At 40.1% G+C, this 11,261-nt stretch overlaps 1 protein-coding gene across 1 annotated transcript; it reads right to left on the bottom strand.

The window, feature by feature from the left end:
• Nucleotides 1-7,210: 7,210 nt before the first annotated feature.
• LOC110924490 lies at nt 7,211-7,654 on the bottom strand. The gene has a single exon (XM_022168492.1). It carries the CDS (start codon nt 7,652-7,654, stop codon nt 7,211-7,213), a length of 444 nt encoding a protein of 147 aa, XP_022024184.1.
• Between the last annotated feature and the right edge of the window lie 3,607 nt (nt 7,655-11,261).

The raw sequence follows: 11,261 nt of genomic DNA, 5'->3' as shown, positions 1-11,261 counted from the left end.
CTGCAACAAAACAAGTGTAAGATTCCAAAACCATTCCTAATAAAGACATTTGGTTTTTGGCAATTTCCTCAGAATAATCTTGATCATTCTCAAGATTCAATACAATGTTGCACTGTAACTTTCTCCCGTTTTTAGTTGCTGAGATGTTTGGATCAAATGATGGAAATGAAGTAAAGCTGGTTTTGCTGCTTGATCCAGATGATGGACTTTCAGATAAGTTCTTGGCACTCATACCAGTCACAATCTTTGGAGATGAATTCGACGATTTCTCATTTACCCCAGCTTTATAATATAACCCGATATCTTGTTCACCATCGAAGTCTTTCATTCTAATCACTTTCCGTTGCTCCATTTCTTGAGCTTCAATCTTTTCGATGAACTTACTGAGCGTCACATTACTAAAACCTTTCTTGTTTCTAAGCATCATCAAGTATGTGCCCCAACTCTCATATGGCAATGCATCAGCAAGTTTGTCAATCAACTCTTCATTACTCTTTTCAATACTCAACCTTTTCATATTTGCTAGCAGATTACAATATCGTTCAATAATTTCTCTCGTATTCTCGTTTTTCAATCCTCGGAATAAATCAAACTCTTTCTTCAGAAGTGACTTTTTACTCTTGACCATCTCCTCACTTCCTCTAAATTTCGAACGTAAAGCTTTCCAAATTGAGTAAGACGTTCCATTGTGCTGTAAAAGAACCATGATATCTTCTTTGACTGCCTGTTGAAGAAGACTTAGCATCATTTTCTCATTTTTGTACTTCTTCCTCTCATCATCTCTAAGATCTTTGATTGGAACTGGCTCTTCATCATCATTCAATGGTCGAACATACTTTGTTTCTACGCATTCCCAAGCGTCAAGATAATTCGCTTGCACCCAATTCTCAAACCGACCTTCCCAACCTTTGTATTCTTCGATGTTCATTAACTTGGGAGGTTTTTGCATCGTCCCGGTTTCATTTTCTAGCATTGTGGTTTGAATAGCGGTGATTGGGTTACTTGGAGTAGCAAACGCGTTATAAAAATCCTCGTCCATTTTCAAATTTTCAAAAAATATTTCAAACTGTACACAAAAGCGGACAAGATAATCAAAATGTCACAAAGGAGGTCCAATAAGTGAATGGATACAAGAGCGGTCCAAACAGAATGCTATTCGAGCGGTTCACACCAATGTCTGGATAAGCGGTCCACTTGTATGTCCGGATGAGAGGTTCGGATGGGCGGATCCCAGATGGGCCAAATAAGCGGGCCGTAGATTTGGAGCGGTTCAATTAAGTCCGAACGAGCGGTTCAACACTGTCCGGATAAGCGAGTCACAACCGATCGAATGAGCGATCCAAATATGTAATTACGAGCGGTCCCACTAAGATGCGAAATTTCAAGCGATCCAGATCACTCGACCGAATAGGCGATCCACAATTAACCGAATGAGCGGTCCACAAATGTGAAATTACGAGCGGTCCAGAACAATTCAGAAAAGCGGACAACTTTCGGACATCATTTTGACATACTATTTCTTCGAATTTCGACACCAAACTTTCAAGGGTTTGTCTCAATGCTATCGTGTACAATCCCTGAGATTTTCAGCAAATTTTGACCGTTGAAAGTGTCTGAATCTGAAAAAGAATGAGTAGAAGATAGAAACTTTGATGATTTTCAGCTAATTCCTGTAGAACTCCTCCTCCTGAAGCTCTGATACCACTTGTAGGATCGTTTGGCGACCCGAATGAGTCGATCAGAGGCGTTTTCGTCAATTACAGGAGCGGAAACCAAGTAATCAACGTAGGAATAGCTTGTAATACACTTTTAAACTCTTTCTATATTGATTTGACGGTAAATACAACCAGTTCTCGATCCGGCAGCACTTCGGTACGAGATTCAACCAATCGTTACAACTGAGATCGCCCTTAAGGTATTTATACTAATATGGAACCGCTTATTGGACAGGCCCAATAAGCGGCCCAACATGACATTGGAGCGGTCCACTCAAGCGATCCAGCAAGTTGCCATTCGAGCGATCCATATTTATCCGTCCGTTCGAGCGACCCTAAGACTAATGGACTATATAAGCGATCCAATAACCTCAAACCTATACATTTTAACATTTTCTCGTATATTGTGCCCAGATCTAACATCTAAGACTTATGACTCGATACAAGACGTAATCAGCAGATGTAGTGCACCAACAGGGGCATAATGTGAACCATCAGTGTTGGAGCCACAGCACGACACTTGGTGTCTAGTTTATCCTTCCAAGGTGCAAGGGCTTTCGTCGACACATCCGACCCTTCCACATGTGACCGTTTTAGGACGACTATTACTTTTCTCTTGTGTTTACGTGCCCCAGTTGTCTCGAGAACAAAAGTGGCATAGATGAGGCCAAACATATCAATGCAAGGACAATAGGTTATCCTCGCAGCCTCGTAAACCCCGGGAGTTGTGCTTTTCTCACAATTGACAATCGTTGTCAGTCCGCTTGAACCTCTTGCTAATGTTGCATGCCCCAGCTGCCTTTAGAAAGAGCTTCTAACCGGATTCTCATTCCTTATCGTCTCACCTCACGAAATAAGGAGATATACATCGAAAATACTAATTAAAATCACCTTGCTTATATAACAGATGTCTAATGAAAACAACTCCTTCATTTTCAAGTTTATATTTGAAAAGAAAATTTGAATAACACCAACTTTCTCGAATGGCACCGCAATCTGAGAATAGTTCTCAAGATGAAGAAAAAGGTGTATATCTTAGATGGCCCAGTTCCTACCGAGCCTGAAAGTAATTCTACTACTGCTCGCAAGGCACTGGAGAAACATAACGAGGATACCATTGAGGTAGCCTGCCTTATGAAAGCCACCATGTCTCCTAAACTTCAGAAGAACATGGAAGATAAAGATGCTTATGACATGATCCAACAACTGAAAGGCATGTTCCAGAAACAAGCCCGACAGGAGCGATATGACACCATGAAACAGCTCGTAAGCTGTAAAATGCTGGAAGGATCATGTAACAGTACTCATGTGCTAAAGATGAAAGGATACATTGACCAGATGAACAAACTTGGTTATTCCACAAAACCAAACAAGTTCTAATGGTCAAGTCTGGTGGTGTTGAGAAGCTCAATAACAAGAAAAGGAAACATAAGAGCAAAGGCAAGAGAAAAGTTGTTGTTACTGGCAGAAATGCCACCAACAACAAGCATGTTGCAAAACCACACCCTCCTAGGAGCGTCAGTGCTTTGAATGCAACCAAATGGGGCACTTGAAGGGAAATTGCCCACAGTATCTAGCCAAGCTGAAGATGAACAAGGCCAATAACATTGGCACTTCTTCTATTACTCTCATTTATGTTATCGAACTTTTCACTATTTCTAGAAACACATGGGTATTTGATACTGGATGTGGTCTCCACATCGTTAATGTCTTGCAGGTTCCTGAAAAGTGGAAGAAACTGAAACAAGGCCACCTGGAACTCATAGTTGGTAATGAAAAGAGAGTTCCAGTTCTAGCAACTGGAACATTTTGTTTTTCATGTTCCCCTGGCCTTGTAGTTACTTTAAATAACTGTTTATATGTACCTGGTTTGACCAGAAACATTATTTCAGTTTCTTGACTGTTTGAACAAGGATTCAAGTATGTTTTAATGGTTTTTCTATTTTAGCCTACTTGAATTATGTCTTTTATTTTGAGGCTAAACCTCGAATGGTATTTGTGAGATTAATGTTCAAATAAGTAATAACATATATCATCTTTCTAAACGTAACCAAGCTGGCATAAATGAATATATTTATGGCATTGCAGACTTGGCCACATAAGTAAGGCACGCATAATATGGCTCCAGTCCAAGGGGATTCTTGAATCCACTAGACATGACTCCTTTGATGATTGCGAATCTTGCTTAGTTGGCAAACTCACAAAGCACCCCTTCACCGATGTTGGTGAACGGATCAATGGTCTTCTAGAACTCATTCACATGATGTATATGGCCCTTTCAGAACCATGACTAAAACCAGCTTGATGGAAAGATAAACGTACTTCGATCAGATCGAGGTGGTGAATACCTCAGCTTTGAATTTCTCAATAATTTGAAAGAGTGTAGAATAGTTTCACAACCCTCTCCACCTGACACACCCCAACTTAATGGCGTGAGTGAAAGGTGAAATCGAACTCTACTTGATATGGTTCAATCGATGATGTGTAGAACTAACTTGCCTCGCTCCTTTTAGGGACGTGCTCTTATGATCGCTTCCCGCATTGTCAATTTAGCTCCGACAAAAGGGTAAACAAAAACACCATATGAGATATGGCATGGGCGTGAACCCAATTTGGAATACCTTAGAGTATGGGGATGTGATGCATACATCACAAGTGATTCTGATGATAAGCTCGATCCTCAAGGCGAAAAGGTTGTTTTTGTCGGATACTATAAAAGAAGCGGATATTATTTCTACCATCCTGATGCAAATGTGATTTCCATCAAATGGAAGGGGCACTTTCTCGAGGAAGAACTTTTTAATCGAGAAACTGGAAATAATGTGGTTGATCTTGAAGAAATTCATGAACCACAAACAACCGCTAATGTAGTCGGACTATCTGATCAACAAGTAGTTGTTGCCAATGAATCAAACATAAAACACAAGCGCTTGCAGAAATAGTAGAATCCGCAAGAATCTGATAGATGTCTATGGCGTTAAAAGGTTTCGAATTCTTATTAGTAGCCGAGTCTAATGACGAACCTGCTAACTACAAATCTGCAATCTTAGATTTGGAATCTGAGAAATGGAAAGAAGCCATGAACGTCAAGATGCAATCTATGTATGACAATCAAGTATGGGACTTGGTTGAGCTACCCCCCGAATCTCGGGCAATAGGGAGCAAATGGATTTTCAAGAGAAAAAATGATATGCATGGACATGTAGTTAATGTACACACCTATAAAGCACGGCTAGTTGCGAAGGGTTTCACTCAAACTCAAGGTATTGACTATGATGAGACCCTCTCGCCCGTTGCTATGATTAAATCAATCAGGACATTGATTGCCATAATTGTGTACTGTGATTACGAAATATGGCAAATGGATGTCAAACCGCCCTTTTTAATAGACATCTCTCTGAAGATGTCTATATGGTTCGGCCTGAAGGTTTCGTCGATCCTAAATATCCAACTAAGGTGTGCAAACCCAATAAGTCCATTTATGGACTCAAGCAAGCATCTCGTAGCTGGAATCTTCATTTTGACCAGAAGATCAAAGAGTTTGGTTTTGTCAAGAATGAAGATGAGCCATATGTTTACAGAAAGGTTAGTGGGAGCACCATATCATTCCTTATCCTGTATGTGGATGATATACTAATCATTGGAAAAACATCCCTATGCTTAACGAAATTAAACACTTTTTGGGATCTTGCTTTTCAATGAAAGATCTTGGAGAAGCTGCCTACATTCTAGGAATGAAGATTTATAGGGATAGATCTAAGCGACTTCTAGGGCTAAGTCAAATAACGTACATAGACAAAACGATGACATGTTAGACAAAGAACGTATAGGGATAGATCAGTGTTAAACGTTGTTGCGTAACTGCCAGTCATAAAGGCATTGGTTGGGAGTGGTTCTGAAGTTCAGTGGGAGTTGTATGTAGTCAAGATGGGATTCTGTACTCTTACATTATATGAAACAGTTAGACATCTTGGCGCCCTCATTGTTTCAAACTGGTGAAGTGTAAAGCCTTACCCAAACTTACTGTGTGTTTGATTGGACCACTTTAACTGTGTGAACGAGAACGAAAATGATTGAATGCCATGTGAGATTGAATCTGATCCATGTCTCATTATTCAATTAATGTCTTTTACATAAAGGATAGATGACAACGATTGCCATAAGTCTGTTGTCTTCAAGTAGCAAGTCGTTGCTAACGGGAAGATACCTTGGTTAGTGACTTTAAAGTGTCATGACCTGTTGGGGGAAGCTATGTGTAGCTAGAGCACCGCAGGTTGTCTACGTTGAGATCTTATCAGAGATCGTCCAAGTGGGAGCTGTTGGATATTTATGTCTGGTTCGATAAGTCAACGCTGCCGACCGGGTCTTGACCCGTAAGAGTTACACCGTAGGCAACGGACTAAAATCCACTTAACTAATTTAACTGGTAGTTACGAACGATACGCAGGTATTAAACTGAGAGATGGGTACATGGACCGGGTGAGATAAGAACACTCCTCTATGCCACTTGTCACGCATGCACTCTTGCATCGCCACTTGTCGCGCACCTAGATCTCGGCCAATGGTATTACATGCACTATGCATGTCCGCCACTTGGCAAACATGCATAGATCTTCATTCACTATTTAAATGAGTGTTGGTCTTGCATTTTAAAGGTTGGAAGAACCAAAAATAAAAATCTCATAATACCCACACCCATAACCGGCCACAACCGACCTCGGGTAGCCCGCCGCCGCCATCGACGCCGCCGCCGGCCCACCCTGCTGCCGCCACTACACGGGTTTGCACTCACATCTCATTCGTTCGTACCACTAGCACTTGTTCGTTGAACCTTGGTGTCTCAACCAGTTATTCACTAACCGAAGGTATATCTAAACCCCCTATGGTTAATGTTTCATTTCGTGTTTGCATGTTGGTGATCTTGTTCCATTGCGGATACTCTTGGTATAAAAGTGTTCATATTTATATATATTGTTACTTATGCTTCCATTGCTTAAAAATGTATGTATATATATATTTTCACTAGTTAAATTTTATCTTAGCTAATATATATATATATACATGTACACTTACTTGTGAAAAGGGTTTTGGCTATGTATTTGTAACAAATAAATATATATACGTATATGAACCGGGTTCATAAAATTAAAAATAAAATTTATACCACGGACATCCTTCAGAAACAATACGACCAACTCCTTATCCGAATTCGATGTATGCCATTGCTCTTCCGTCATCTGGCCCCTCTTAGCGCGGGCTTTTATCCAACGAAATCCCAGAGCTTTTACTTGTTGAACTATCGTCGCAGCCTTCGTCTTTTTTTGGTTGAAAATCAACTCATTACGAGCCTTCCAAAGCGACCAACACCCCAAGAGCATGATAGCCTTCACCATTCTGATGTGCTCCTTGTTTCCTTTGACTGTTTTGTGGTACAAAATGATATCACCGATTGAGAATGCGAACAACGGAGGGAGTCGACACCACGCCGTAATCTCCTACCAAACTTCACAAGCAAAACTGCAAGCTGTGAATAAGTGATCAACAGTCTCCGCGGCCTCTTCGCAAAGAGGGCACGCGTCGGACTCAATCTGAACTCGTTTTTTTCGAAGTGTATCCCAAGTTGGCAGTCGCTCCATCAACGCCCTCCACCCGAATATATTTACTTTCTTCGGCAGCCATCGGTTCCACAGAAAAACATGACCTTCTTCACCAGGGATGGTATCCAAACACAATTTCCGAATAGAACGAACAGAGAACCCCTTGCTAGAGTCCGAAACCCAACTCCAATCGTCCTCTTGAATTGATAATCTAGTTGTGTTGAGCATCCCTTCACATTGAGATTTTTGATCAAGCTCCACTGTGGTATTTAAGTCTTGCATCCAGTCCCAAAAAAAAGTTCTGCCATTATCTACTCCAACTATGTCCGCGATTACCGTCATCTTATTTTGCTCTAAGGCGAATAAAGCTGGAAAAAAAGATGTCAGCGTCGACGACCTAACCCAAAGATTGACCTAGAACCGCACCTTGTGTCCATTCCCTACAACCCCTTTAAGAAGCAAGGACATATTAATCTTTTTTGTAGCAAGATCACGGTTTAAGTTGACTACTTATTTCCAAAACCCTGTTGCATAACGGTTAATCAGGAGAGTCTTGTTCGGATCCAACTCCGAGTGTAAAGCTTGAATCACCCTATTCCACAGCCTAGGACCTTTTTTTTGAATCTCCAATGCCACTTTGCCATTAAACTCAGATTAAAGTCGTAAAGCGAGGATAACCCCAGGCCCCCTTTGTTCATTGTCCGCAACATTTTGTCCCATTTAACCCAATGCAATTTATTTTTGCCCTCTTTGGTTCCTGTAACAACTCTCACTAAAATTAATACTTAGTATGATAATTATCCAATAAGGAAACCCTAATTGAGACACGCAAGTAATTCTGCATAAACCCTAAAATTTCCAGAACAATCGGAATCAGGATCAGGGCCCCTAAAACTCAGGGGGGGGGGGTAAACCCTAGCTAACGATTATCAACAAAACTCGTTGTTAAAATTTCATTTGAAAATTCTGTCAAGTCAGCAAGGCTAGTCCCGAACCCAGCTACCCTATAATAGACTGCTTCCCTTACGGACCGTAAGGGATAAAGGCTTACGGTCCGTAAGCGAGGTCCAAAAATTAGTATAAATAGCCGACATTGGGACTTGAATTCTGTCTTTGGAACGACATAAATTCGCTTTACGTAGTTTGAGTTATAACAGAAACAATTCGTAACACACACTAATCTCGAAACGCTGCCACAATCAGGGTAATAACTCGATCGCTATTACGATTCAACGTCCGATCGATTGTAACTATCCAACGATTGTTTTAGTGCTGCTCAAATTGAGTTATACTTTGTTATTCATCGTGATTTCTACTTGAATGTTTGAGTGCTGTTCGAACGCGGACTATACTCTGTCATTCGTTGCGAATCCGTTGAATTGTTAAGTATTGCACTTGTAAATCGTTGTGAGGGTTTAATCTCGTGAATTGTCGTAACTGCTGTATTAGTTACTAACCCGTTTGTGTGTGCATTGTTATAAAATTAGGTTAATCAAGGCTAATCAGTAGGCTTATACTCTGCTCGTTAAATCTGCAATGTGAGTCATTCTCTTTTTATCAACTGTTTTACAATACTCCAAATTATTTTCCAAAGTTATAATTACAGTGATTAAGTTTATGTAATCACCAAATTACAGCCGGTATGTGGGGTATTGTGCACAGTACTATTGTTTTTATCACTTTAGGTGGGCGAACCTAATTAGTGGTACCCGTCACCATTGGGGCAGCCAATGGGGGATATGACCACAGTCACCGAAGCGAGTCGAGTGACAAATACTGTGGGTAGTTGGTTTGATATCAGAAACATTGTAATCACCCTTAATACTGTGAATTATAACAAATGTGTCATTTTCAGTAAAATGAATGATTCACTCAGTATTTCCCAGCTGACAAAATCTTTTTCAAACATGTTTCAGGTGACCTGTTGTGAGCAAAGAAAAGTGCTGTGAATCACTACAAAGCTTAGAAAAGTGGCTCAATAGAAATAAATAAAGAAACATGTTTTGAGAAATAAAGATTTCCTAGTGAAATCACCTTATTGTAAATTATGGGATTATCCCTATATTATATAAAACGGGCAGTTTTAATATTAAAAAGATCCTGCTTAAAACGACTTCCGCTGTCATTTAAATAGATACCACGGGATTTCCTGCGTCGCGGCTCTGGACCGGGTCAAACCGAGGCTGAGGGCCGTGACAGGGAAAAGGTGGTATCAGAGCCACTGATTTAAGCTTACTATTGATTTTAGCCTATTGAGAAATATTTAGGAAATCTAATTGCCATTCTGTGAATATATGTTTTATTAACTGATTAATTGTTAAGTTACAGTATGGGTAAACAAAAGCTTTCTGCTATCTACCACAAATTAGATACTGCAACCACAGAAAAAGTAACCTCTTCCTCCAAATACCCAGCAGATCTGGAAGAAGGGATTTTTGTCCGTAAGGCAAATTATGAAAATCCTCTCACCCCAGATAAAAGAAATTCGATTCTTAGGAAGGGGCAGGAGAAAATAGAGAAATCCCAAGTCAAGAAAGTGAGGTTTAATCCAGAAATCCAGGAATTAGGCAATAGTCCACCTTGGGAAGACAAATTAGATGAAAAATGAGCAAATCTTTATATGCTAGCTACCGTAGCAGAGAATGCAAACCTCTAAACTATCAATAAGCATGGTCTAGTAGAAAATTACTACCCAGTAAATAAATAAATTCTAGTGTGTTCTCTTTCCTGTTGTCTTTTGTACAAATTAGTATGCAATAAAAAAAACTGCAATGTTTATTTGTAAAACTTTGTTCCAAAGTTTTAACTTAGCATTTTTGTGCATTTTGCATATATGCTATACAACATGAATGAGATATCGGAAGCATTTCAGAATCTCAACCTCTACCCAGTACCAATTGAAGTCTCCCACGACTTTACTGGTTATATTGCTGACATAGAGGAACCTCTGGAATTCCAAGCTCCACCGCTGGAAAAAGAAAAACCTAAAAAGAGAAGAAGATATGTAGGATGGAGGAAAATGCGCAGGAGAAAGCCAGCCACTAGGAAACTCCCCAAAATAGAAAACCCTATAGACAAAGGAAAAGGAATCGAAACCGGAGAAAATTCTAAGCCAACAGAGATAGAAATCAGGAAAGATTCTAAACAAAAAGGAATAGAAATTGGAGAGAGCTCTAGACAACCTGAAGAATTCACATTTCAAGACGAAATAGACCGTCTACTGGCAAATTGTGATGTCATTAGCCCTATCCACAATAATCTATATCCTTACCCGGCCGAAAACCAACTTCCCATAAATCTGGAACCAGCTATTCCAGACCCACTAATCCACACTCGACCTTTAGGCCAAATGGAAGAATAGTGGACGAATGACTGGCAATTCCAAAATATGATCAACAGTCCTTATTCCTTCCTCCCACAGTTTGATCCAAGACCATTCCCCAATCCTCCAATGAGCAACGAAAACTTAGCCGAACTTCGTCAGTTCGGTGAAGAGCTGATAGGTACAGGGAATAGGATCCGGGAAATGGGGGAACAAATCTCCTGGAAGTACGACGAGAGGGAGCGTCGCTACTAAAACTGCCAGTTGACCAAAGGATAGTAGGGTGGGAAGTGTGTCTGTATCATAATAGTAATAGTAAAATCTAACTCTGTAAAATGGGAAATAAAAACATTGTAAGATAAACTGTGTGTATGGATGCCTATATAATCTATAAAACAAAATAGAAGTCGAAACATCGACAATTTTGGCTATATATATGTGTTGTGAAAAAGATTTATGTGATTACTTGTGTCACACCCCCAAAATCCACATGCGGAGTGCCACCGCTTGGAGGCGTGACTGACCAGGATCTTAGCCATCAATCACATTGAACCCATAGGTATATGTAAATAAAACTTTCATTGATTAACAGTAAGGGTTACAACGTTACATTAATTCACAGTTTAC

The sequence above is a fragment of the Helianthus annuus genome, chromosome 17 (genome assembly GCF_002127325.2).
Source record: "Helianthus annuus cultivar XRQ/B chromosome 17, HanXRQr2.0-SUNRISE, whole genome shotgun sequence".
NCBI lineage: Eukaryota > Viridiplantae > Streptophyta > Magnoliopsida > Asterales > Asteraceae > Helianthus > Helianthus annuus.
This window is presented reverse-complemented; position numbering and strand designations above follow the sequence as displayed.